At 42.0% G+C, this 27,860-nt stretch overlaps 1 protein-coding gene across 3 annotated transcripts in view; it reads right to left on the reverse strand.

Annotated features, from left to right (window-relative positions):
* UGT8 (UDP glycosyltransferase 8) overlaps positions 1-27,860 on the reverse strand; it is a 112,814-nt gene that overhangs the window by 25,180 nt on the left and 59,774 nt on the right. For all 3 annotated transcript variants that reach the window (XM_068112430.2, XM_068112432.2, XM_068112431.2), the window contains exons 2-3: positions 24,986-25,288; positions 24,218-24,772 (exon numbers count right to left, since the gene is read on the reverse strand). In XM_068112430.2, coding sequence (XP_067968531.1) covers positions 24,218-24,772; positions 24,986-25,288 — 858 coding nt within the window. The remainder of the gene's footprint in view (positions 1-24,217; positions 24,773-24,985; positions 25,289-27,860) is intronic.

A 27,860-nucleotide genomic window follows, 5' to 3' on the forward strand; every position in this document is an offset into this window, starting at 1 on the left:
TGCCAGTTTTAAGATGAAGTGATGCCAGCTTTAAGATGAAGTGATGCCAGTTTTAAGATGAAGTGATGCCAACTTTAAGATGAAGTGATGCCAGCTTTAAGATGAAGTGAGGTCAGTTTTAAGATTAAGTGATGTAGCAAATTTTCATTCGATATTGAAATCCATACATCCAGAAGAAGAGCCGATACCAAACCTGGGGGTGAGGAATTATTTTTTACAATAATTCATTTTGTTCCATGCTACTCTAATCAATACTGTAAATTCTTACAAAATATACCACTGGAATTTAGCAACTTTCTTTAGGTCCTGAGGATATTTCGTTGGATAAATGTCAACCTGTGATGGAGAAGCATTTGTACAAGATTTCTTTTTATTAGGTCCTTTTTCAAAAGTCATCACCATCAGATGATTATGTAAACTTTGAACAAATACGTTTCAAAATTCCAAACTGCAAATAATTATCTTGTCCTTTGCTCATTGGCACAGTCATCAGGAGTTCAATTGGACCCATCTACTGTTGGGTCTCTTATCAAAAGTGGTCTGCATGGGCAAGTTGTTGTCAAAAAGCCTTTTCTGTATAAACTATAAAGGTATCAAGGCCAAGACTGAAATATGCCAAAAAACATCGGAGTTGGGATGCTAATTAGTAGGGAAAGCTACTTTTGAGTGACAAGTCAAAGTTTTCAATTTTTGGAACAAAGAAGGCAGAATGTCAGAAGGACGTTGTAGAAAAGTACAAGATGTGCCTACAGCTCACTGTGAAAGGGGAGAGAGAGGAGGGGGGAGAAAGAGGGGAAGGGGAAAAGGAAAGGGGAGTGGGGGGGGGAGAGGGAGAGAGGGATAGGGAATGGGGGGTGGGGGAGAGCGAGTAGAAAAGGGGAAAGGGGCACTCATGTGACGCATGATAGAAGCTCTGTTCATGTTTGTGGATGTATTTCTGATGAAGTGGTCTCCTACAGGGAATAACACAGTTGTTACACACGTACAGGGAATAAACAAGTTGGGAAAAATATTTTAAGGTTACTTATTTACTGCCCTACATATATATATATATATATATATATATACATACATATATACATATATATATGTATATGTGTATAATTATTCTGAGAGAAATGGCAGAATTACTGATCAAATGTGACATTAAATCGATGATGACATCAAAATAGGTATATCCCGCACCCTCGGGAATTTGTCTGTTGACAAAAACCTTTAAATTGTCCTTGAAATATTACAAATACTATGAAGAGTATTACAAATATTATTACAAATATTACAAATATTACAAATACAAATACAAATGCTTCTTCCCCCTTCCAACTCTCACCTCCATCTCCCCCAACCTTCTGCCTCGCTCTTCCCCCTCCTCAAATAACACCTCATTGTGCCTCACCCAATCACCATCAAACCTTTTGTCCGCCCCATCCTTCCCTTTCTCCGAGCTATTCTGAAATCTCTGACACACCTTCAACAGCTCTCCCTACCTCTTCCACCTCTTCCACATCTTACCCTACCCCTCCTCCCCCCTGTTCTGTATCTGATGCTCCCCCTTCCTCTTCATTAACGGTATGGACCTCAAACATCCGGGGCCTTCGTTCAAACTTAACTGATCTCTCCATACAGGTTGCTTCTGTCAAACCAGACGTGATCTGCTTAACAGAAACTTTCCTCCTTTATGACGTCTCCGATTCCTTAGTATCTCTCCCAGGCTACTCCCTCCTCCGGTATGATAGACCTGAGCCTCGTCCTGGAGGCGGGGTTGCTATCTTTATCAAAAACTCTCTTCCTCACTCGCCCTGCACTGCACTCTCTCCACCTCACCCCCAGGAATACCTCTGGCTACGGCTTCCCCTTCGCTCCCACCTCTTGTTCATATGTGTGTTGTACCGTCCACCAAACAGTGATGACTCCATCTACATCTCGCTGTCTGATAATATGGACCAACTTCTATCTACTCATCCCAACTCTCTCTTCCTCATATGTGGTGATTTCAACTGTCATCATGCCAGTTGGCTGGGTGTGGGTACCTCTCTCACCAGCCATGGCTCCTCAGCAAAGGACTTCTGCGACTCACTGGGACTGACACAATCTGTCAATTTCCCGACCCGGATCTCAGTCAACGGAACATCTTCTCTTCTGGACTTGGTTATGACTAGACTACGGATTTTTATGTTAAGAAAATAGGCCTTTTATGTTTTGAAAAGCGGAATTTTTTTTTTTTAATGTGAAAAAATCCCGAAATATTTTTTTCCCCTGTTTTATTCATTTTTTATTATTACCAAGTTTTTCAGAAATCAGTCAAAAAAAGAACAAAAAATGGTAAGCTTTTTCCTGCACAACATTAAACACTCTGGGCTAGTAAACAGGTAAAAAATGACGTTCAGGTACCTTTATTGCAACCGCATTGTTTGATAAGTAGAGGACTAGAAGAAATTGACAAGACCCTTTTAGGAACGGTTAAAGTAGGTGTTTGAAATCATTATCTTGGTAATGTTCTCCTTGGTGAGGCGGTGTCGGCGGTCGGTGAGGACGTTTCTGTAGACGGAGAAGAACCTTTCCACGTCGACGCTGACGATGGGGCAGTACCTCAAGAGGGGGATGTCAGCAAGCTTGACTCCAGCCGGCACACCAACCTCAGATCCGTGCTGATCTCCATCCAGGATCAAAGCCACTGTCCTCAGCACACCAATGTCGGGATTGCGCTGCAGCACCGCCTTGAACTTGGTGAGCAGGATCTCCTTACGGCAGCCTCGGATCTTTTCGAGCTCCTCCTTGGCCTGATCAAGGAGCTGGAAGGCCTTGGCCAGCTCCATGCCGGCCTCCTCCAGCTGCTTAAGGATCTTCGGGATGAACGACACGTGGGCATTTAAGAAGACCAAACTGAGCTTGATGTCCGCCTTTCCGTACAGGTCCTTGGCACTCCGGATTGCCATCGCGTCGTCATCGTTCAGCTGGTCCACAATGTCCTTGACGGCCTCGAAGTGCTCGGCGTAAAACACCGCGGCGTCGATTCACGTCCCCCACCGAGTCAGAATGGGCTCCGGGGGGAGAGAAAGATTGGGCTGCTGCTCCTTCCAAAAGACAACACGCGACGGGGCTTTGACGAACACCTTCTTCGTCGTGGCAATCAGGTCGTTGACGTCCTTGAACATTTCTCGGACTGTCTCGCAGACACGGTGGAGCGCGTGGGCAATGCAAGTCACATGCAGCAAGTCCGGGAAGAGTTCCTTCAGGGCATGGCCGGCCTTGATCATATAGGCCGCGGCGTCGCTGACGAGGACCTTGAGGCACTCCGGCTTGAAATCAGGCCAAAGATCCATCGGCATGTCCATCGGCGTGTCATTGGCGTGTCATTGACTGCACGCACGATCTCCCCGGAGTTGGTCTTCTCCAGAAACATGCACTGGACGAGGTGGGGACGAAAGTACCCCTCCTTGGACAAGCGTCCCGCGATGATGTTGGCCACATATCGACCTGCCGAATCGGTCGTCTCGTCGACGGACAGCCAGATGGGCTGCTGTCCGAGGTCGGCACGGATCCCCGCCAAGGCCTCGTCGTAGCACTTGTCGAGGTAGTGCTTTCGAATCCAGCTTTCATCGGGGATCTGGAGAGTGATGTGCTTCTCCAGGAACGACCGGAGGGCAGGGTTTTCCAATTTCGACCATGGGATGCCAGCGGCCAGCATGGCCCGGCACAGCTCCTGAGCCATGACGTCGCACTTGTGCCTCTTTCCGCCACCAAAGTCCTCCATGGTGGCTTGCGTGACCGTCCTCTTCTTCTTCAAGGCCAAGTTGCTCTTGTGGTGGTCTCCTCGGACATGTTGGGCCAGCTCAGACTTCTGCTTCGCCCGGAAAGTCTTTTCACAAGCTCGACAGAAAGCCGTGTCACTCGACACGTACTTGAAGGTGGCCCCATCACCGCCAGCGTTGAATTCCTTCAGCCACTTGTCACGAAGAGCAGCACTCATCTTGATAGGAGACTTGTTCACACTTTGTGTACACTCTCTCACTGTAGTACACCGCCTCACTGCTGTACACGCTGGGGACGCAACGCACGCAAGTGGACGCAACGTTTTGTTTTTGAGATCGATCGCAGTTAAAAATTTCGATCGCAGTTACAAATTTCGATCGCAGTTTAAAATTTCGAAAAATTCCCTAATTTTTTTTAGCGTTGCCAGACATTTTCGACCAAAAAGGGCATTTTATTTTATTTTTCCCGAAAAAGGGCGAAATTCTTTTTTTCTCCGAAAATAGCAAAATAATTTTTTTGCGCGCAAAAAAGCCGTTTTATGTGAAAAAATATTTTTTATTTTTTCACATAAAAATCCGATGTGCAGTTATGACTAACTTCCCTGAAAATGTCTGCTGCTCTTCTTCTGCTCCAATCGGATCATCTGATCATGTCCTTGTTAAAGTGGACATCTCTCTGACCATCCTCAGGGAGCCTGCTCAGCGTCTGACGAGTCTGGCATTTCACTCAGGCCAACTGGCACGGTCTTCAAGCAGCCATCAATCATCTGGACTGGTCTCCCATCTCTACCACCTCTGACATCAACTCATCCTGGGAATTCTTCCAAAGTAAATTGCTCTCTCTCATGCACAGATTTATCCCATCTCGTCTTCAGTTGTCATACCCTTCCTCCCGTCCATGGTACACGGAATCTTGTGGTGAGGCTGTTGCCCAGAAACAACATGCCTTCGTCTCCTGGAAAGCAAATCCAGCAGAAGGAAATCTCATTTCCTTTCACAAAGCCCGAAACAAGTGTGTGTCCACCCTCAGGAGAGCCAGGAAACAATATCTCTCCGTTCTCAAGACCGAACTCTCTTATCTGTCTCCCTCTTCCAAATCCTGGTGGTGTCTGGTCAAATCCGTTTCTGGTGTTTGTTCCCCCTCCATCCCCTCCCTTACCTCAAACGGATACACAGCTGACTCCGCACGTGAAAAAGCTGAATGCCTCAACTCTGTTTTTGCCTCTAAATCTTGTGTCCCAAACCCATCCCTCTCTGTACCCACAATACACAGTCGTACCCTGCTGCTCCTGGACTCCGTGTCCTTTCCTCCTGACAAGGTGGAAAAGTTTCTGTCAACCCTCGACTCTGATTCTGCAACTGGACCCGACGGCATCAGCCCACGGGTCCTAAAATCCTGCTCTGCTGCTCTATCTCACCCTCTCTCTATTCTCTTCACCCTCTCTTTTGCTCAAGGTCAACTGCCATCTGCTTGGAAATCAGCCAACATCACCGCTTTGCACAAAAAAGGTGAAAAAACAGATCCGAGCAACGACAGACCAATCAGCCTTCTCCCAATTATCAGCAAAGTCATGGAATCCATCATTGCTTCAGTTATGAAATCTTTCCTCTTCTCCAATGGCTTGATCTCTGATCATCAATTTGGTTTCAGAACAGGTCACTCTACTCTGGACATGCTGCTTCTGCTGTCTCAACAATGGATGGAGGTCCTCAATGCCAAACAGGAAATTAGAGCCGTCTCCCTCGACATATCACGTGCCTTCGACACGGTCTGGCACCCCGCTCTGCTCACCAAACTCTCCTCCTTTGGTATCCATGGAAATCTCCACGCATGGCTGGCGGACTTCCTCTCTAGTCGTCGTCAACGTGTGGCCCTGAATGGGTTTCTCTCATCTCCTCTTCCTGTTCAGGCTGGAGTTCCCCAAGGCAGTGTTCTGGGCCCCGTGCTTTTTCTGGTCTTCATCAATGATCTCTCTGACTCTCTTGAAAATCCTCTCTATCTCTTTGCTGATGACTCCACTCTCTGTCGCTCCATTCCTCTTCCCTCAGATCGGCAGTCTGCAGCCTCCTCACTTTCTGAAGACTTGGACAAAATCACAGACTGGTCAAACAAGTGGAACATGTCTTTCAATCCTGACAAATCTCACACTCTTACTATGTCTCTCCGAAAAGATCGACTGGACAACCCTCCCATCTACTTTCGCAACAATCCTCTCCAAGAAGTTCTGTCGCTCAAGCTTTTGGGTCTCACTATCTGCCATGATCTTTCTTGGGAAAACCACATTTCCAAGCTGGCCTCCAAAGCCAGTCGCCGACTGGGCATCCTCCGTCGTGCGAAGTCCTTCCTCGGCACACCTGAGCTCCTCACCACATACAAGGCTTTCATCCGCAGCTCAAGGGAATACTGTTCTCCTCTATGGGCCGGTGCTCCTGCCTCACACCTAGCTCGGCTTCACGCTGTTGAAACCAAAGCTTTCAGAATTATTGGAATCTCCCGCGATGAAACGATCTCTGAGGGCCTTTCACTCACTCACCGCAGGCAGGTAGGTGGTCTTTCTGTCTTCTACCGACTCCTCTCCGGCCTTGCACCCCCAGCTCTCTCTGTGCTCTGTCCCCCAAATATTCCTACAGGTCGCACAAGATCTGCCAGCAACCCTCTGATGGTTAAACTGCCGAAATCTCGGCTCTCTGCTCACCTTCACTCTTTCATTCCTCTTTTCTCCCGCCTCTGGAACAAACTCCCTCACTCCCTTCAATCCCACTCCTCCCTCCAGGTCTTTAAAACAGCTGTTCACCACCATCTCTTATCTTCCCCCATCCAAAACCTTGATCTTTTCTACCCCTGCTAATTCACCCCAGATCCACCTTGTTTGAAATTCCAACTTCTTTCCTGGAAGTCCTGGCAGTGTCCATATGTTTTATACCTCTCCCACCGCCCCCTTCCCATGCCCCCCCCCCCCAAAGCCCTCGCCCTCTCTCAGATCTCTCGATGTCTCCATGCCTCTCGGTCCCTGCTCTCAAATGTTGTGTTTGTGTCCTTCCCCCTCTCTCCCCATCTTGTCTACCGCTCCCGATGTTATATGTCTTATGTGTCGGTTTGTCTTTCTGTGTGATTAATGTTCGCTCTTTCACGAGCCTCGATCTTGTATAAAAAAAAAAGAAAAAAAGAAAATAAAAAAAAAGAAGAGGTTAAGCAACTCAAACGTTTGGGTCTCACTTTCAGTCATGATCTTTCTTGGGCAAACCGTATTTCCAAAATGGCTACATAAGCCAGCCTGTGCACCCTTCAGCATGCAAGGTCTAAAATATCTAAAGCAGCCTAAATGGGTCTAAACTCGAAAGGATATCAAGGGGGTATTAAGGAGTCTAAAGGGTCTCAAGTGGTCAAAAAGGGTCTATCGAATCTCAAGGGGTCAAAGGTTATGCAGGTCTAAGGGATATAAATGGTGTAAATGTCGAAAGGGTCAAGGAGTCTAAGCAGTCCAAAAGGTGTAAATTTCTTAAGGGATAGAAGGGGTCTAAAATATCGAAATGAGTCGAAATGGGTCTAAAGGGTCTAAGGGGTCCATAGTGTCTTTATGGATGTAAAGGAGATCTCGCGAGATCTTGTCGGCGACGGCACGGTTTTTCGAAGCTGTACACTCTCCATGCTTTCAAAGTTAAGTAATTGTTCACAATTGCATTTTTGTCGAAACTGTATTTATCTTTCGGTATGTGTACCTATAGTGTGTCCCTAGGAAGATTATCGGTGTTAATCTTTCATACCTGCATAAAAAATCGTCGGTTATTTTGTGCCGCGTTTTTTTTGGCCCAGTACCTTGTTTCCTATCTTGAGGCTTTGTTTTCTCTCAGCGGTCGATTGTGGTCCAATTACTTTCGTTCTCTCAGTTTTTACCAGTCTTTTCACGCCATACTTCCTTGTTTAAAATGGCAACTAAAAAAAAACAAAAAAACATTCCCTGCTTTGTTCTTATTCGTTGTTCTTATTCGTTTATTCGTTGTTCTTATTCGTTCGTTTGTTCTTCGACCACGTGTTTCACCCCCATTTCCCCAGATAGTTTTCACTGTTCAATTTAAAAATGTTTCAAATTTCCCCTGAAGTGCTGTATTCTGTCGTATATTATAACACCTTTTTCTTCTTCTTCTTCTTCTTCTTTAAAAGGGTGCTTTCGACTTGCTCACCAAATCTATTCATTCCAAAAAAAAATTCCATCTCTTACAGTTCCTCTTCCCTACATTCCCGAAACTCACCTGCATTCCACCCCCTCCCCCCCCCCCCCCCTCCAGCATCCTTAAACGTATCTCTGACTCGAAGGTCACAAGAAACTCATTTTGCAATAAATGTTCGTTTCCCATTAATCGTACACTTTCTAAAATCCAAACTCACCCCTCCCCTCCAAATCTTCCCCATCACCCATCCCTTTCAAATCTCCCCCCTTGCTCCTTCCCTCTTAAACTCCCCCCACACCCCTCCCCTCCTAGACTCTCCCTCGCCCCTCCCCTCCTAAACTCCCCCCTCACCCCTCCCCTTCAAATCTCTCCACCCTCATTTTTTCTCCATTTCACCCCTCTAACCCTCCTCCTCAAAGTGACCTCACCGCTTCTTCCCCCTTCCAACTCTCACCTCCATCTCCCCCAACCTTCTGCCTCGCTCTGCCCCCCCCCCTCAAATAACACCTCATTGTGCCTCACCCAATCACCATCAAACCTTTTGTCCGCCCCATCCTTCCCTTTCTCCTAGCTATTCTGAAATCTCTGACACACTTTCAACAGCTCTCCCTACCTCTTCCTCCTCTTCCACATCTTACCCTACCCCTCCCCCCCCCCCCCCCTATTCTGTATCCGATGCTCCCCCTTCCTCTTCATTAATGGTATGGACCTCAAACATCCGGGGCCTTCATTCAAACTTGACTGATCTCCATACATGTTGCTTCTGACAAACCAGACTTGATCTGCGAAACAGAAACTTTCCTCCTTCATGATGTCTCTGATTCCTTAATATCTCTTCCTGGTTACTCCCTCCTCCGGGATGATAGACCTGAGACTCGTCCTGGTGGCGGGGTTGCTATCTTTATCAAAAACTCTCTTCCTCACTCGCCCTGCACTGCCCTCTCTCCACCTCACCCCCAGGAGTACCTCTGGCTACAGCTTCCCCTTCGCTCCCACCTTTTGTTCATATGTGTTCTGTACCGTCCTCCAAACAGTGATGACTCCATTTACATTTGGCTGTCGGACAATATGGACCAACTTCTATCTACTCATCCCAACTCTCTCTTCCTCATATGTGGCGACTTCAATTGTCACCATGCCAGTTGGCTGGGTGTGGGTACCTCTCACACCAGCCATGGCACCTGTGGAAGTGTAACTCAGTGTAACATATTGATTGGCCCTGGTAACTTATTAATTAACCTGGTAACAAAGCAGATACATTTTATGTGTATGAACAATGTAATCTCTTGAAACACCTGGTCAAGGCCCCAGGCTAGAGCACCCCCCCCTGCTGTGTAAATGGAAATCACAGCAGGAGGGGAGCGAGCTGATGCCAGGACTCGGTGCGATGCATGACCTCGGGACATTAGCGGAGAGGAGATTAAGTCCAGTTTGGCGATATAACGAGAGCAAACGTTGAGTAAAGGACACTTGTCCTCAGAAAGCCCTGCCCGACGGAACGATGGAATGAACGAGTACGGCGCTGCGGAAGAACATCAGCCGAACGAAAAGGACCATGGAAAAGAGTTAATCTCAGCCATTGAATAATGCGGTATTATTTGGTAAATGGAATGAAGTGAATAATAAACCAGACCTTTTGGTAAACCTGAGTCCGGTCATTGGAGTCCTGTGAGTCATACACAAATTCTACAACAATATGGAGGCACCGCTGAAATTTCGAGTGGACGTCGCCAAGGTGAGCATGTAAGCATGACGTCTTGGGGATCTGTCCATTATGAAATATGAATTCTGAAGATGGAGGATTTGGTGTGTGGGACTTGCATTCCGTAGGTAATCCAAGGAGTGTAAAAGTGTTTTTGTCACGACCGTCCAAGGTAAAAGTCACGGATGGAACGGTTTAAATGATTCTATTATTCGTGTGCTTGCATATGCGTACGGTATACGCTGGGTGTTAAGAGCCTTACTCTCGTCTGCGGGCAAGTCGGCTCATGAAGTGCACCATGAAGCGATTTGTTTGCCGGGTCGGTAAGGTCCGTACACGTGTACAATCGTGTACACCCGTTTTAAATAGAGAATTTTTTTTTCAGTTTTCCCGCCATAACTAAAACTTGTTGTTTTTTTTTGACGAAATTTGCTAGATAAATAGCATGGGTGACACGGATTAAATGATTTTATGATTATGAATTAATGAGAAAATGATTTTATATTTAAATATAAAAATTGATCTGCTTGGTGTTAGTTTAAGGGCTGTTCCAAATTTATCTTGATTATGAGACAAAAAGAGATAGACAGAGTGAGACAAAGTGAGAAAGAGAGACAGACAGAGAGAGATAGACAGAAAAAGAAAGAAAGAGAGACATAGAGACAAACAGAGATAAAGATGATAGTCAGAGTCAGACACATAGAGAGAGACAGACAGAGAGAGATAGACAGAGAGAGAAAGAGAGAGAGACATAGAGACAAACAGAGATAAAGATGATAGTCAGACACATAGAGAGAGACAGACAAAAAGAGATAGACAGAGTGAGACAAAGTGAGAAAGAGAGACAGACAGAGAGAGATAGACAGAAAAAGAAAGAAAGAGAGACATAGAGACAAACAGAGATAAAGATGATAGTCAGACACATAGAGAGAGACAGACAAAAAGAGATAGACAGAGTGAGACAAAGTGAGAAAGAGAGACAGACAGAGAGAGATAGACAGAAAAAGAAAGAAAGAGAGACATAGAGACAAACAGAGATAAAGATGATAGTCAGAGTCAGACACATAGAGAGAGACAGACAGAGAGAGATAGACAGAGTGAGACAAAGTGAGAAAGAGAGACAGACAGAGAGAGATAGACAGAGAGAGAAAGAGAGAGAGACATAGAGACAAACAGAGATAAAGATGATAGTCAGACACATAGAGAGAGACAGACAAAAAGAGATAGACAGAGTGAGACAAAGTGAGAAAGAGAGACAGACAGAGAGAGATAGACAGAGAGAGAAAGAGAGAGAGACATAGAGACAAACAGAGATAAAGATGATAGTCAGACACATAGAGAGAGACAGACAAAAAGAGATAGACAGAGTGAGACAAAGTGAGAAAGAGAGACAGACAGAGAGAGATAGACAGAAAAAGAAAGAAAGAGAGACATAGAGACAAACAGAGATAAAGATGATAGTCAGACACATAGAGAGAGACAGACAAAAAGAGATAGACAGAGTGAGACAAAGTGAGAAAGAGAGACAGACAGAGAGAGATAGACAGAAAAAGAAAGAAAGAGAGACATAGAGACAAACAGAGATAAAGATGATAGTCAGACACATAGAGAGAGACAGACAAAAAGAGATAGACAGAGTGAGACAAAGTGAGAAAGAGAGACAGACAGAGAGAGATAGACAGAAAAAGAAAGAAAGAGAGACATAGAGACAAACAGAGATAAAGATGATACTCAGACACATAGAGAGAGACAGACAAAAAGAGATAGACAGAGTGAGACAAAGTGAGAAAGAGAGACAGACAGAGAGAGATAGACAGAAAAAGAAAGAAAGAGAGACATAGAGACAAACAGAGATAAAGATGATAGTCAGACACATAGAGAGAGACAGACAAAAAGAGATAGACAGAGTGAGACAAAGTGAGAAAGAGAGACAGACAGAGAGAGATAGACAGAAAAAGAAAGAAAGAGAGACATAGAGACAAACAGAGATAAAGATGATAGTCAGACACATAGAGAGAGACAGACAAAAAGAGATAGACAGAGTGAGACAAAGTGAGAAAGAGAGACAGACAGAGAGAGATAGACAGAAAAAGAAAGAAAGAGAGACATAGAGACAAACAGAGATAAAGATGATAGTCAGAGTCAGACACATAGAGAGAGACAGACAGAGAGAGATAGACAGAGTGAGACAAAGTGAGAAAGAGAGACAGACAGAGAGAGATAGACAGAGAGAGAAAGAGAGAGAGACATAGAGACAAACAGAGATAAAGATGATAGTCAGACACATAGAGAGAGACAGACAAAAAAGAGATAGACAGAGTGAGACAAAGTGAGAAAGAGAGACAGACAGAGAGAGATAGACAGAAAAAGAAAGAAAGAGAGACATAGAGACAAACAGAGATAAAGATGATAGTCAGAGTCAGACACATAGAGAGAGACAGACAGAGAGAGATAGACAGAGTGAGACAAAGTGAGAAAGAGAGACAGACAGAGAGAGATAGACAGAGAGAGAAAGAGAGAGAGACATAGAGACAAACAGAGATAAAGATGATAGTCAGACACATAGAGAGAGACAGACAAAAAGAGATAGACAGAGTGAGACAAAGTGAGAAAGAGAGACAGACAGAGAGAGATAGACAGAAAAAGAAAGAAAGAGAGACATAGAGACAAACAGAGATAAAGATGATAGTCAGACACATAGAGAGAGACAGACAAAAAGAGATAGACAGAGTGAGACAAAGTGAGAAAGAGAGACAGACAGAGAGAGATAGACAGAAAAAGAAAGAAAGAGAGACATAGAGACAAACAGAGATAAAGATGATAGTCAGAGTCAGACACATAGAGAGAGACAGACAGAGAGAGATAGACAGAGTGAGACAAAGTGAGAAAGAGAGACAGACAGAGAGAGATAGACAGAGAGAGAAAGAGAGAGAGACATAGAGACAAACAGAGATAAAGATGATAGTCAGACACATAGAGAGAGACAGACAAAAAGAGATAGACAGAGTGAGACAAAGTGAGAAAGAGAGACAGACAGAGAGAGATAGACAGAAAAAGAAAGAAAGAGAGACATAGAGACAAACAGAGATAAAGATGATACTCAGACACATAGAGAGAGACAGACAAAAAGAGATAGACAGAGTGAGACAAAGTGAGAAAGAGAGACAGACAGAGAGAGATAGACAGAAAAAGAAAGAAAGAGAGACATAGAGACAAACAGAGATAAAGATGATAGTCAGACACATAGAGAGAGACAGACAAAAAGAGATAGACAGAGTGAGACAAAGTGAGAAAGAGAGACAGACAGAGAGAGATAGACAGAAAAAGAAAGAAAGAGAGACATAGAGACAAACAGAGATAAAGATGATAGTCAGACACATAGAGAGAGACAGACAAAAAGAGATAGACAGAGTGAGACAAAGTGAGAAAGAGAGACAGACAGAGAGAGATAGACAGAAAAAGAAAGAAAGAGAGACATAGAGACAAACAGAGATAAAGATGATAGTCAGAGTCAGACACATAGAGAGAGACAGACAGAGAGAGATAGACAGAGTGAGACAAAGTGAGAAAGAGAGACAGACAGAGAGAGATAGACAGAGAGAGAAAGAGAGAGAGACATAGAGACAAACAGAGATAAAGATGATAGTCAGACACATAGAGAGAGACAGACAAAAAAGAGATAGACAGAGTGAGACAAAGTGAGAAAGAGAGACAGACAGAGAGAGATAGACAGAAAAAGAAAGAAAGAGAGACATAGAGACAAACAGAGATAAAGATGATAGTCAGAGTCAGACACATAGAGAGAGACAGACAGAGAGAGATAGACAGAGTGAGACAAAGTGAGAAAGAGAGACAGACAGAGAGAGATAGACAGAGAGAGAAAGAGAGAGAGACATAGAGACAAACAGAGATAAAGATGATAGTCAGACACATAGAGAGAGACAGACAAAAAGAGATAGACAGAGTGAGACAAAGTGAGAAAGAGAGACAGACAGAGAGAGATAGACAGAAAAAGAAAGAAAGAGAGACATAGAGACAAACAGAGATAAAGATGATAGTCAGACACATAGAGAGAGACAGACAAAAAGAGATAGACAGAGTGAGACAAAGTGAGAAAGAGAGACAGACAGAGAGAGATAGACAGAAAAAGAAAGAAAGAGAGACATAGAGACAAACAGAGATAAAGATGATAGTCAGAGTCAGACACATAGAGAGAGACAGACAGAGAGAGATAGACAGAGTGAGACAAAGTGAGAAAGAGAGACAGACAGAGAGAGATAGACAGAGAGAGAAAGAGAGAGAGACATAGAGACAAACAGAGATAAAGATGATAGTCAGACACATAGAGAGAGACAGACAAAAAGAGATAGACAGAGTGAGACAAAGTGAGAAAGAGAGACAGACAGAGAGAGATAGACAGAAAAAGAAAGAAAGAGAGACATAGAGACAAACAGAGATAAAGATGATAGTCAGAGTCAGACACATAGAGAGAGACAGACAGAGAGAGATAGACAGAGTGAGACAAAGTGAGAAAGAGAGACAGACAGAGAGAGATAGACAGAGAGAGAAAGAGAGAGAGACATAGAGACAAACAGAGATAAAGATGATAGTCAGACACATCGAGAGAGACAGACAAAAAGAGATAGACAGAGTGAGACAAAGTGAGAAAGAGAGACAGACAGAGAGAGATAGACAGAAAAAGAAAGAAAGAGAGACATAGAGACAAACAGAGATAAAGATGATAGTCAGACACATAGAGAGAGACAGACAAAAAGAGATAGACAGAGTGAGACAAAGTGAGAAAGAGAGACAGACAGAGAGAGATAGACAGAAAAAGAAAGAAAGAGAGACATAGAGACAAACAGAGATAAAGATGATAGTCAGACACATAGAGAGAGACAGACAAAAAGAGATAGACAGAGTGAGACAAAGTGAGAAAGAGAGACAGACATAGAGAGATAGACAGAAGAACATTTTTGGGAACGTTTTTTCACATTACTTTCCTGCAACATTGAAATAATGTTGTTGTAAAACGTTTCCACAACGTCGCCACAACGTTTCACTTTCGTTGTTGCAACGTTTTGCTCCAACGTTTTGGGAACATTCAAATGTTGTGTTTTGCTGATGCTAATTACCTGAGGTAATTACAGTAATTACAGTTCCGGTAATTACAGTAATTACAGTAATCATTACAGTAATTGCAGTAATCTTATTACAGTAATTACATTACATTAACTCAGGCACCTTTTGAGTAAGGAAACTGATATTTGGACATGACACTGACCAAGTGATGTGGCTGTCAAGGAAAATTTTGATTTATTGATTAGTCATTTAATAAATTAACTCGTTGATTTATAAATGACTTATTTAATTTAAAGTCCTCAGAGATACATCTTCGGATGAAATACTTGCAGATTGGTTATGCTATGAGCCAATTGATTAAGGAAAATATTTTGTGATGGCCATATTGGCAATTTTGTGGCCATATTCGTGGCAACTCAGTTAGTGCCACTGCACCTTTAAAATGCATCCCTGCGTTCATTTTTCGATCGATTGAGTTGAAATTTTGAACAATCGGATCTGGACTGTCGTTGTTAACGACTCTAGCATGCACTCGTCCAATCAGGATGGAGCGGTATGGTCCCCGGATCATCACTGCCCGCAGTTTTTAATTAATTTTACTTTCCTCTTGGTCATATAATTTTGAAGACATGCATGTCATGATAGAGGAAATGTTTGTTCTGTTGAACGGAATAAATGTTGTTTATTTGAGTGGGTGTGTATTTTTGTGTATTTTGGATATATTTTCACGACTAATTCCAGTTAACATCCTGCAAAATTTGCTCGTTTGCTGGCCGAGTCGAAATTGCGTTGAGTTTCTATGGCATGCGCCATTAAAAGCGCTGTGTAATGGTTGAGCTCCCTTTATTTCGTTTTGGTCATGCGGATGAGCAGACAAAGTGTCGAATGCTGCGGCTGGAGCAGTAGAAGCGATGTTTTAATTGAAATGATGTAATTTAATTCAACGTGGTAGGTGGGCAACACCACAAAGCATACCTCTTTTTAAGGTGTGTATAAACCCATGAACATTTCAGCAATCAATACGATGCTGAAATGATGTAATTTAATTCAACGTGGTAGGTGGGCAACACCACAAAGCATACCTCTTTTAAGGTGTGTATAAACCCATGAACATTTCAGCAATCAATACGATGCTGAAATGATGTAATTTAATTCAACGTGGTAGGTGGGCAACACCACAAAGCATACCTCTTTTAAGGTGTGTATAAACCCATGAACATTTCAGCAATCAATACGATGCTGAAATGATGTAATTTAATTCAACGTGGTAGGTGGGCAACACCACAAAGCATACCTCTTTTAAGGTGTGTATAAACCCATGAACATTTCAGCAATCAATACGATGCTGAAATGATGTAATTTAATTCAACGTGGTAGGTGGGCAACACCACAAAGCATACCTCTTTTAAGGTGTGTATAAACCCATGAACATTTCAGCAATCAATACGATACTGAAATGATGTAATTTAATTAAACGTGGTAGGTGGGCAAAACCGCAAAGCATACCTCTTTTAAGGTGTGTTCAAACCCATGAACATTTCAGCAATCAATACGATGCTGAAATGATGTAATTTAATGAGTAATTTAATGAGTGATTTAATGAATAATTTAAGGTGTAATTTAATTGTGTAATATGGTCGACCTTGGGTTTGTTTGGGTTTTGTTGTTTATTTTTGTAGGTGGGTATTTTTGTGTATTTTGGATATATTTTCACGACTAATTCCAGTTAACATCCTGCAAAATTTGCTCGTTTTTCTGGCCGAGTCGAAATTGCGTTGAGGTCCTATGGCATGCGCCATTAAAAGCGCTGTGTAATGGTTGAGCTCCCTTTATTTCGTTTTGGTCATGCGGATGAGCAGACAAAATGACGAATGCTGCGGCTGGAGCAGTGGAAGCGATTTTTGAATTGTTCAATGATTATTCGATATTGTTATGACTTATTGTCAATAGGTATACTAAGTGGCCATGAGGTAGCCTGTTGCTATGTACAGTTTTATTCTAGTGTTGATTATACCACATAGCTGTGGTGATAAAGGAAATGTTCGTTTAAATAGATGACTATGATATGACCATGACTATAAAATCATGATGATTATTATGAATGATATCATAGGGTTCAAATGCAGAATGATTGCATGAACGTGGGAAAGAACTTTCAAGCCCTATGGGATCAATTGGGTGTTACAAGCGATGGAGTTTCAAAATTTAGCATGATTGAAGGAATTTTACAGTCTTATTTCAGGAGTTTTACGAAATTTAAATTGCCAAGAGATTTTGGGTACTATTAAAGGAAAAATGATGAGATATTTTTCCAATGAACTTTAATATCTGCCATCCATTTTGGCTGTCTCACGAATGAAGGATGAGTTGCCTTTAGTGGTTGCAAAGAAAATTTGTGGAGACCAGGCAAAATGGGGAAATATGTCAGATATGACCCTAGGACAGGACGGTGATTCATCAATTGACATGAGGTACGAACCAGAGGTGACGACCGATAAAATTCGATCTCAGTCAATGGATGGACCTGTCCTGATATCATTGGGGAAAGGGCTTATGCAAGGAGTCATCCAAAATGATTAATTTGATTTATTGATGAATATTGATGAATTAATTGAAATTGAATAATTGATTGAATTGTTGATTGATTGAATCTAATTGATTGAATTTAATTGAATAAAATTAACTGAATAAATTGAACTGAATAAATTGAATTGAATATATTGATTGTTTGATTGATGAAAATGCGGTCTCAAGAAAGAAGCTTTGATATCTTTGCGAGATATTATCAATGTGGAGACAACCTGGGAAAATTGAGCAAGGTGGTGAGTTTATATACAGATATATATGTGCGGTTACCATTGTGTGATTTCCCCGTCAACAGAGCGGACACCTGAGGATTCACCCATTTCATACTGACCCTTTGGCTCATCTGCAAATACTGATCTGTGAGATTGGATTGTGCAAAAGCCACAGCTGAGGGAGATTCTCTGGAAATCACCGTGTGAACAGGTGGAGAGACCCTTCCTGGAGGTACGAGTGAAGCTTTAGAGGAACCTGGAACAAGCTACAACACATCCAACGCTACTTTGATAAAAGGCAGAATGGGAAATGGAGCCTGCAAGAATACACAAGGACAACCAGAAATTCCACAAAAAGGTACTTGTACACATCATATGTACGACCGTTATGGTGCCGAAGCTATAAGACAGGTCGAGAATTGGTATTTGTGGACAAAGGGACATGATGAGGAGTTTCCAAGAGATGGTACATTCGAGCGAAGTCGATTGGAAAGATTGGAACAAAGATTGAAAGCCAGGAAGAGACAGAATCTAACGGTAGACTGGCTTGCATTCCATCTTTGGGATGGTGAATCCAGACAACGGGAACAGCAAGAACGGATAACGGATCTAGAACTTAAAATAAAAAGGATACAGGATACAGTGGAGGAGACAAATGCACAACTGCCCTCGAAATTAGGAATGAAAGTGACAGTTGTCCCATCAGATTTCCAGTTGTCTCCCCAAAAAGGACGGTACAGAGAATTTTTTCGTGTTTCAGGAGATAACGAGAGATTGCAGTGGCAACTCAGGGATGTAGAGATGCAGCCCAGCAATACAAGTGCACAGGCGCACAGATCAGACAACGACAGAAACCGGTGTTTCGAGTGTGGAAAGATGGGACATTGGAGAAGAAGATGTCCGTATGTCAACAGGAAGACAAGGTCATGGGGCAAACCAAGATCAAGGGTACCAGTGCTTACCGGTACCTCAGACAATGATTAGGCCTTCATTGCTGCAAATCCCAAATGATGATTGGCCTCAACAGATTCGATTACTGGACAAACATGAACAACTGTCAATGATTCTTGTGTCTGAAAAGTTTTCAGAGCAAGAATGATTCATTTTTCTTTTTGCTTGTTAACAAATTAATAATTAATTGATCAAATGCCAAAATTGGATCTTCTATTTTGGGCACAGCAATTTTAAATTTACAAAGTTTGGAACAATTGCGTTGCAATTGTTGGCAAACCAAGTAACAAGAGTCACATGATGATCAGGTGGGAATTTCGGACTATTGTTCCGCACGATTGATAGATCAATGGTCGACTGACATGCAAATGGGTGTGTAGTCAAAATTTGGATAGATTATTGTGAAGGCAGAAAGGGTAATTTCAATTTGACATCATAAGGGTTTTCTAAGAATGGACTTTTGGTTTATTTGTCTATAAGCATTTTGAATTTGATTGACAAATTTTATGAAATTGAAATAAAATTGACACCCATCTGATCTGTAAATAATGGTTCCAACGCAAACAAATATGCATAATGCATGTGTGTGTGTGTTTTTGTGTATCAATCTTACAAGATTGTTGACACCGACAGTGTGCCTGTCTGGAAATGGATAGTTATATGTGGATGGGATTGGGATATGTGGATGGGATTGAATATCCAGAGAATCCGTAAAATAAAATAGAAATATAATTTGATTATGAACATTATCTCTTTTGTCAAGGGAAATGGAATATAAAAAAAAAAAATTTTGATGTGCTGGGTTATGAGCAGCCATTAATTAATAGTAAAATTGTGAGTAATTTTGGGATTCCATTTTTGATAGAATGTATATGAGAATAACATCTATTTATGGATATGAGCTTCATAAAAGGAAATGAGGAAGTACAAAATCATCCAAATTTGGGAGAGGTCTTACACTGACTTCCCAGAATACTCTGCTCATGGATTTTATATATATAAACTTGAATTTTATCAGCATATAAATTGTGCTGTATGTATGGATGTGTTTTAGGCATAGATGATATGGGAAAAGAGTAAAGAAAATTTTGCTGGTTTGAACTATTGTGGGTTTTTCAGTTCTGGAGTTTAAACAAAGTCACTGGTTAACAGATGAGAAAGGATAGTAAATAAATTATTCTCTGCTGGGCAAATTAAGTACGATATTACTAAGACTTATGAGAGCTATTGTTCCGCCTTACAGCAGTGGAAAATTATTGGAAAAAATTAGATCCAACATAATGAATCTATAAAAGAATGTGATAGGGATAATATCCTCAATTTGTACTAATTATTTGATTGTGGGTAAAGGAATTAAGTCATCGTAGTGGATTGTTAACAGCAGCCTGAAAATGTCCTGAGAGTGTGCATCCATGTAATCAGAAATCCCAGATTTGTTTTTACAAACAACATTTTGGTAGAGGTCTTGTGTGGAACACTTCCTTGGTAGATAAAAACGGTACTGCATGCTGGCAGCCACTTTTGCGGCCAGTTAGGCCAAACAAATTGAGAGGAAATTGTAGTTAAATACGTAAGTTACACATGGCTATTTGTAAAAAAGGAAATTTGTTGAGATGGGAAACATTTTTCGAAGGTTTATTAAAGTGTTATAATATGACATGTGGCAAGGCAAACTATTGGATGGGAAAATTAGATCTGGCTATAGAATAAATTTATTGACCCCTTGAAGTTAATCCTTCGAATCATTGTTTCACTGGCATTTTTGTTCAAATTGGAAATAGTTTGGTAGAGCTTTGGTTAAAACCTTTGGTTGCGGTATCTTGGAACGAATTGATAAACCATAGGAGATTGATAAGAATAGAAACAAATATGGACCCAAAATAGAAAGCTGGATTCATGCCTCTCATTGCAAGCAAGCACATGGGGCTAAGGTGGACGATCCCTCAGAAAATGAGGCTGCACCTAGCAGCCCAGCAGAACATTCAGTGGTAGAAAAATGATAGTCATGATTTACAGTCATTTGAATTACATTTTAACACCCCTTGCATTGATAAACATTACATTTTCAACATGTGATATTCCTACTTGGAATAGTGACATTTATTTGCCTACATGACATACAATTACCTGCTGATATTAATACAGCATGAGTGAAAAAATGTATCACAACTACACTCATGATCAGGGGATTGAGTTCAACCCCGGGAGATAGGGGGATCAGGGTAAGACAAATAATCTGATTATGTTACATATTAAGGGATTTTCTTTATTTACCTTTTAGGAAGCTTGTTAGTTTGGTATATAATGTTAAATGTCATCGACATATAACTATGTCATAGATATGAATATATACAAGGAGTAGCAGACTTGTTTGTTGGTTTAGTAGTTATATTGGCAATTGTTTTAGTGGTGGCTTGCTTGAAAGCCTGAGTGACGGTGTGTTTGAATAAGGTAACCAACAACACGATGATAACGCATGAAGTGACAAATGAGGAAAGAAATGTGGAACCAGAAAAGGAAGACTTTTATGGCAACATAAACAGTAGAATTAAGATAATGGCATAACGACAATGTTATGAGTTGTGTCAATTACAATATCAATGAACTCATATCACCACGAGTGACACACTGTTAGGAAAAAGAGGGAAAAGAAAAAGTGGAGAGGAATTATGGTAATAATACATTATGCTTAATTTGTTGGTTTGGGAAAATTGTTGTTGGGAATTAGGTATTCCCGTTTGTGATTGTAATCATATACAATGCTATTCTTAGTTTAGTAATAAAATACATACCTGATTGAATATTATTTGTGTGACGCATATAAATGAATATAACTTTTTGAGTTAAGGAAAAACAACAAATTGTTGAATGTGAAACTGTCGGAAGATATACATGATTATGCTGATTTCATGGTAAGATGTACCCTATCTGATTCAGTGTGTGCGGAAAGCAGATTCAGATATGACTGAGCATAAAGATAAGACGAGATCACATTTTGGAGGGATTGCTAACGGAATTGGGAAGAAGTTCGAGAAAGAAAATTTGTGGCTAAAAAATGAAGTTAATCGTGGCATACACCCTCTTTCTCAAAGAATGATGAAGAAATTCTCCCGTGTAACTTGGAGATGAATGCTTACCTTCACCAAGGAAATTTATGTGACCATTTGCCTGGATCACACTGCAACAAATGAAAGAAAGGCGATCACTTACTCTTGTTCGAAGACTTCGAACATTCACCACATCAGAAGTTGCAGGACAACGACATTTTACCTGCAACCTCTGTGAAATGCGGGGACATATGTTATTACTTCACCAACGTCCGGGGAACCAGCATGGAGCTGCAAAAACGGCTGTGCCCTTGTCACAACAGCTGTGCACGATTCTGCTGGTTGCTCCTGGTAAGGACCATGAATGACCTGAACACCATGGTCCCAACATCAGTGTGGATGCATCCGGCATCCCTGTTCCACATCTTGCTGGCCAATCAACGTCACACCAATACTTGCTGCCCACCCACAATGAGGGAGGAGGCAAGTCGACTACAACTGGGTGAAGGCCTTGTTCAAGGAATCATTATGGTTCACAGCAAAAAAGTGGCAAGAATGCTACATGGAGAGAAGGGTCAGTCTATGACTCCGCAGTGTTACCACAACAGCGAAATCCTACACGAAGTAGTGCAGGAGCTATGAAGACATTAGGAGAAAATGTTTCATACCTGGATTCAAACACAAGTGATCAGCCCTTCCTTTCAAACAAAGTCAACATTTGTGTGGAGGCAAACGTTTTTTACCAGATGGTGCAGATGCTTTACAAAACTTGAAAATGAAGTGAAATTGTTGTATCTTGGTGATGGTGAAGTGTTGTTTTGAAAATATATTTGTGATGCAAATGCAATAGATTGAACGATATGGAAGAAGTCAATGACCAACGAAATGTTTTGTGATTCTTGCAGGATGACGGTGTATGCCTAAGGGAATTTGATTACCAAAGTGATTGATTATAATTTACTTATACTTGTAATGATGTTTACTAGTAGTGATTGATTGTTTACTTATATTGATGTTTAGATTAATGGTTAATATAAACAAAAACAAAAAGATGAGGGAATTGTGGAAGTGTAACTCAGTGTAACATATTGATTGGCCCTGGTAACTTATTAATTAACCTGGTAACAAAGCAGATACATTTTATGTGTATGAACAATGTAATCTCTTGAAACACCTGGTCAAGGCCCCAGGCTAGAGCACCCCCCCCCTGCTGTGTAAATGGAAATCACAGCAGGAGGGGAGCGAGCTGATGCCAGGACTCGGTGCGATGCATGACCTCGGGACATTAGCGGAGAGGAGATTAAGTCCAGTTTGGCGATATAACGAGAGCAAACGTTGAGTAAAGGACACTTGTCCTCAGAAAGCCCTGCCCGACGGAACGATGGAATGAACGAGTACGGCGCTGCGGAAGAACATCAGCCGAACGAAAAGGACCATGGAAAAGAGTTAATCTCAGCCATTGAATAATGCGGTATTATTTGGTAAATGGAATGAAGTGAATAATAAACCAGACCTTTTGGTAAACCTGAGTCCGGTCATTGGAGTCCTGCGAGTCATACACGAAATTCTTCCTCACACCTCAGCAAAGGACTTCTGTGACTCATTGGGACTGACACAACCTGTCAATTTCCCGACCCGGATCTCAGTCAATATAGTATCTTCTCTTCTAGACTTGGTTGTGACAAACTTCCCTGCAAATGTCTGCTCCTCTTCTTCTGCTCCAATCGGTTCTTCTGATCATGTGCTTGTTAGAGTGGACATCTCTCTGGCCATTCTCACAGATCCTCCTCAGCGCGGACGAGTCTGGCATTTCACTCAGGCTGACTGGCACGGTCTGCAAGCAGCCATCAATCATCTGGACTGGTCTCCCCTCTGGGCTGGTGCTCCTGCCTCACACCCAGCCTGGCTTCACGCTGTTGAAACCAAAGCTTTCAGAATCATTGGAATCTCCTGCGATGAAGCTAACTCCGAGGGCCTTTCACTCACTCACCGCAGGCAGGTTGGTGGTCTTTCTGTCTTCTACCGACTCCTCTCTGGCCTTGCCCCCCCCCCCCCAGCTGTCTCTGGGCTCTGTCCCCCAAATATTCCTACAGGTCGCACAAGATCTGCCTGCAACCCTCTCATGGTTAAACTGCCAAAATCTAGGCTCTCTGCTCACCTTCACTCTTTCATTCCTCTTTTCTCCCACCTCTGGAACAAACTCCCCCACTCCCTTCAATCCCACTCCTCCCTCCAGGTCTTTAAAACAGCTGTTCAACACCATCTATTATCTTCCCCCTTCCAAAACCTTGATCTTTTCTACCCCCACTAATTTCACCCCAGATTCTCAGACACACACATATGCTAGATTATATCTGGACTTGTACCAAGTCATGGTAGCAATGAAGATGTTTTGTCCAAACAGGTGTGCAAGACTCTGATGCAAAACAACTTCTTGACTATCACAAAAGACAGAACATTTGAAAGTTAAAAAGTTAATACATCTACAAAACAGGAAGTTGCACATTTACAATTAAATAAGTAACAGGTTTAGTTGGTGCTAAAATGGTCTTTAGTGTATTAACGACACTAATAATTAAGTGTTGCTGCAGGAAATGGTAAAAGGGAGCAGAGTGACAGAAAGTGTTACACATCAGCATATCCAGCATATCAATACCACTGTGATAAATCAAATGCTTCACTAAAACACCGCTCTTGACCTGTAATGGTTCTTACTTGAGGTAGCAGCTGAGCAGGTTGTGTGAGCACTCCACCAACATAAACAACGTGTGGCAAGGTTGGACGAGGGAATTCCAGGGCCAAATCTGTGCACAGCATGAAGACCGCAGATCTCTCTATAAGGGTGGTCATAGGTAGTGCTGCGACTGTGCTGTGCTGAGCCAATATCCGGTCATAGCGTGGAAAGATGAGCCAGCGGGTTCCTATTCGGCTCACAATGTAGAACGCTCCATTCATCAGGCGCTGCCAGAGCCCCATCTCATCTGTGAGCTCAGAGTTGAATTCTGGGACGTAGGACAAAGGTGCAGGTGCTCCGATCTCTGCTGGAAACCAGAGACCGGTGGAAAATACAGCATGTGGAACACCAAGCACGTGCGCCAACACAAACCCACATATTTCATTGGGATCCACAAGGATGAGGTCAAAAGCCTCATGTTGCAGACGACCGAGTAGATCTGCATCTCCCATCATGATGTCACAGTTCTCAGAGTAATGATCTAAGATATCCAGGAGCTCCAATGATGTTAGGCGACCTGAAAGAATGTTTTGAACCTAAAATAATGACAGACAACTGGCATTAGCAGTAAAAAGAGCAGCAAATTGCTCACTCAAAAAAAATTAATGTCAATCTGACCTCTGACCTGTAGCCAGATATCAATTAACATTTATAGAAAACTACAAAAGGCACAGAAAAATCAATCCAATATTTATAGCTATTGCCATTGTTACAGATTACAGAGTTGCCCAAGGAAGAATTGCATGTACCTTTGCCTGTAGAAAAGCGTCAGCAGAATTGGAGTCAAAAAGGCCCGGGTAGCGCTGGACTCGAAAAAGGGGCGAGTTGGGAACACTGCGTCCTTCAGAGACTATAAAGACCATGGTATGACCCTTGTGATGCAGGGTATGAGCCAAATTCTGGAATATATAAAGATGGCTCTCAAACATAATTGGAGGGATAACCCCAATCTTGGCACCATTAATGGGGGGCACCAGCCAACAGAACAGGATGCAGAAGGTAGCAAGAATCCAGCTTAACACCATGATGACAGACCAGTCCTGATGAATACCCTGAAATTAGGACAATGAAAAAGGTTCAGGTTAACAGAGCCACAAGGGGATTAAAGATATAGATAATAGTGAAAGGATACATCAGCACAAGCAGTAGAAAAGTTGCCAATTTTGATACACTAAATAATTTAAAATTTAGACGTAAGAACAAGGATTTCCGAGCTGCCACCATGAGACAGTGACCATGGCACTCTCTGACATGGTAACGTAACAAAGGAATGTTTTATTGACTGATAACCTATGCCATTAATTTTTACCAAAAAACTGGAGCAACGCAACTGCATCACCAATTTGCCTCACGGAGTCCATCCCCATTACAATGGGTAGATGCCCTCATTGACTGTCCTAAAAAATAAACAAGTTTGATTTAAATCCCTTCAGCTGTTCTCAAGTATCACATTTTTACCAGACATGACAGGTTTCACATCGATCCGTGAAGCGGTTTCGGAGAGGGGTTTTTATTAATATCAGCTTTCAAGCCAATATGGCTGCCAAACCATGTGACATATGACATAAAAATGTACACTCTGTATATGTATGGGTAGGGGATCACGTTTGTGAAGTTTTGTGTTGATCGGATAAGGTTTGTTTTTCGATTCAAGATGGCTACCAAACCACATAAGTTACAACGTCATCATTTTCAAAACTATGTGCAGCAATGGTGCAAGATGATATTTGTAAAATTTCACATCGATCGGGTTAGCAGTTTCTGAGATATAATTATTTAATATTTTCCTTCAATCCAATATGGCTGTCACACCATGTGAATGATGTTTTTGTGATAAACTTTTAATCGCCATGCCTAGTCGATGACACACGGAAAGTTTTGAGTCGATCGCTTTGGTGGCTTGGGGGAAGATTTTCTTTACGGTTTTAGGTTAAATCCAATATGGCTGCCAAACCATGTGACCTATGATGTCATAAATTTAATATCTCAACACAAATGTGCCATAGATCATGTGCATATCATAGATCATCTCAGATTTTTAGGATAAGGCATTCGATTAAAACATGTGTGGCTGGTATACCACTTCACCGATGATGTCATTATCATGCTTTTATTCCCCCATTGGGAGTAAGTGACAATGTGCCAAGTTTCAAATTTTTCCATTTGGCGGTTTCCGATAAATAATTTTTTAATTATTCGTGTTTAATCCAAGATCGTGTTGTATAACAATGACAGCCCACACGCAAGTTCTTCAGCTCAACCTTTTAATGGCGTCTCCTTCTCCACCGCTTGCCCAGCTTGTACATGTCACTAGCGGTCATGCCTCATCCTTTCCGGTTCATCATGCACTCATTAATATTCATGTAACTCCCAATACCACAGATGGCTGCCATACCACTTGACCTATGATGTCATAATTATCATAAAAACATTCTATATGGGTGTCGCTCCTACCCTGAAAGTTTCGTCTCAATCGGACATGTGGTTGCTCAGAAAAATGAGGTTTAGCCCATACGGACGGAGGGACGGACAACCCGAAACCATAATGCCTATGGTTTGTACCTTCGGGGGCGGAGGCATAAAAAATCATCTACAAAAAAGAAGAAAATATATCTCCAAATAGCAGAAGTTCTTACCAACGAAGCAAAATGAAGATTCGTAAAAAATGAAGTGAGTGACAGATTGGTAGTTGGGAAACCACAGGATCCTGCCCTTACTCCAAAGTTCTCAAAAATGCTCTTTGCACCAAATATTGTTGAATCATAGCCATCCATACAGTAGCCATAGCCATCTTTAAAGTATTGGGGAAGACATTGGGGAAGACATTGGGGAAGACACTGGACTGGAATCCCAGAATTTGTAGGTTCAAATGCAGCAGCATTAAGGATTTAGATTCTAATTTTCAGAAAGCGAGCTTAATTTTGTTGATGGGGAACAAAGAATGTGTCTAATGCTAGTATTTACGCTGATGTGAAATGATGGACCCAGGTGGAATCACATGTCACAATATTCTATAATAAACCATCTCCATCCATCTGGAAGCATTCTTGGAGTTGTTGCAATAGCCGCACGAGTTCTCTTTTTCTGAAATCCGAGGTCAATTTGTACCCATGTTGTACCAACCTCAATAAATTTCAAGTGGCAATTAATTATTGTTTACGCATCTCCATCATCGACATCCAGTTGTGCTGCAAATTGACATATTGTATTCCAGAGATTCTCCAAAATTAATTGTTCAACATTCAAATGCTTCCTTGAGTGACACTCAACAACAAATTTTGAATTCACTGCGCCATTTAAACACGCAACTATGCATTCAAGACGTGAATCATCACCAGTGTGCAGTCTCCTGTGAATTCCAGCTGGGCTGCTATTCCCCTTCACAAGGAACTGAATGATACACCTCTGTACTACACCACGCCCGACTTTACACCACGCCCGACTTTACACCACGCCCGACTTTACACCACGCCCGACTTTACACCACACCCGACTGGTTTTTCCCACAATGTAGTTTTAATGCAACTTCCTGTCAAACATGCTTAGGGTCGACAACATAATTGCACAAAATTTTAGCATTGAGCTTTTCATTTTACAAGGTCTACAATGAAAAAGTCCACACCA

Source organism: Myxine glutinosa, chromosome 4 (genome assembly GCF_964187855.1).
Source record: "Myxine glutinosa chromosome 4, kmMyxGlut1.1, whole genome shotgun sequence".
Taxonomy (NCBI): Eukaryota; Metazoa; Chordata; class Myxini; order Myxiniformes; family Myxinidae; genus Myxine; species Myxine glutinosa.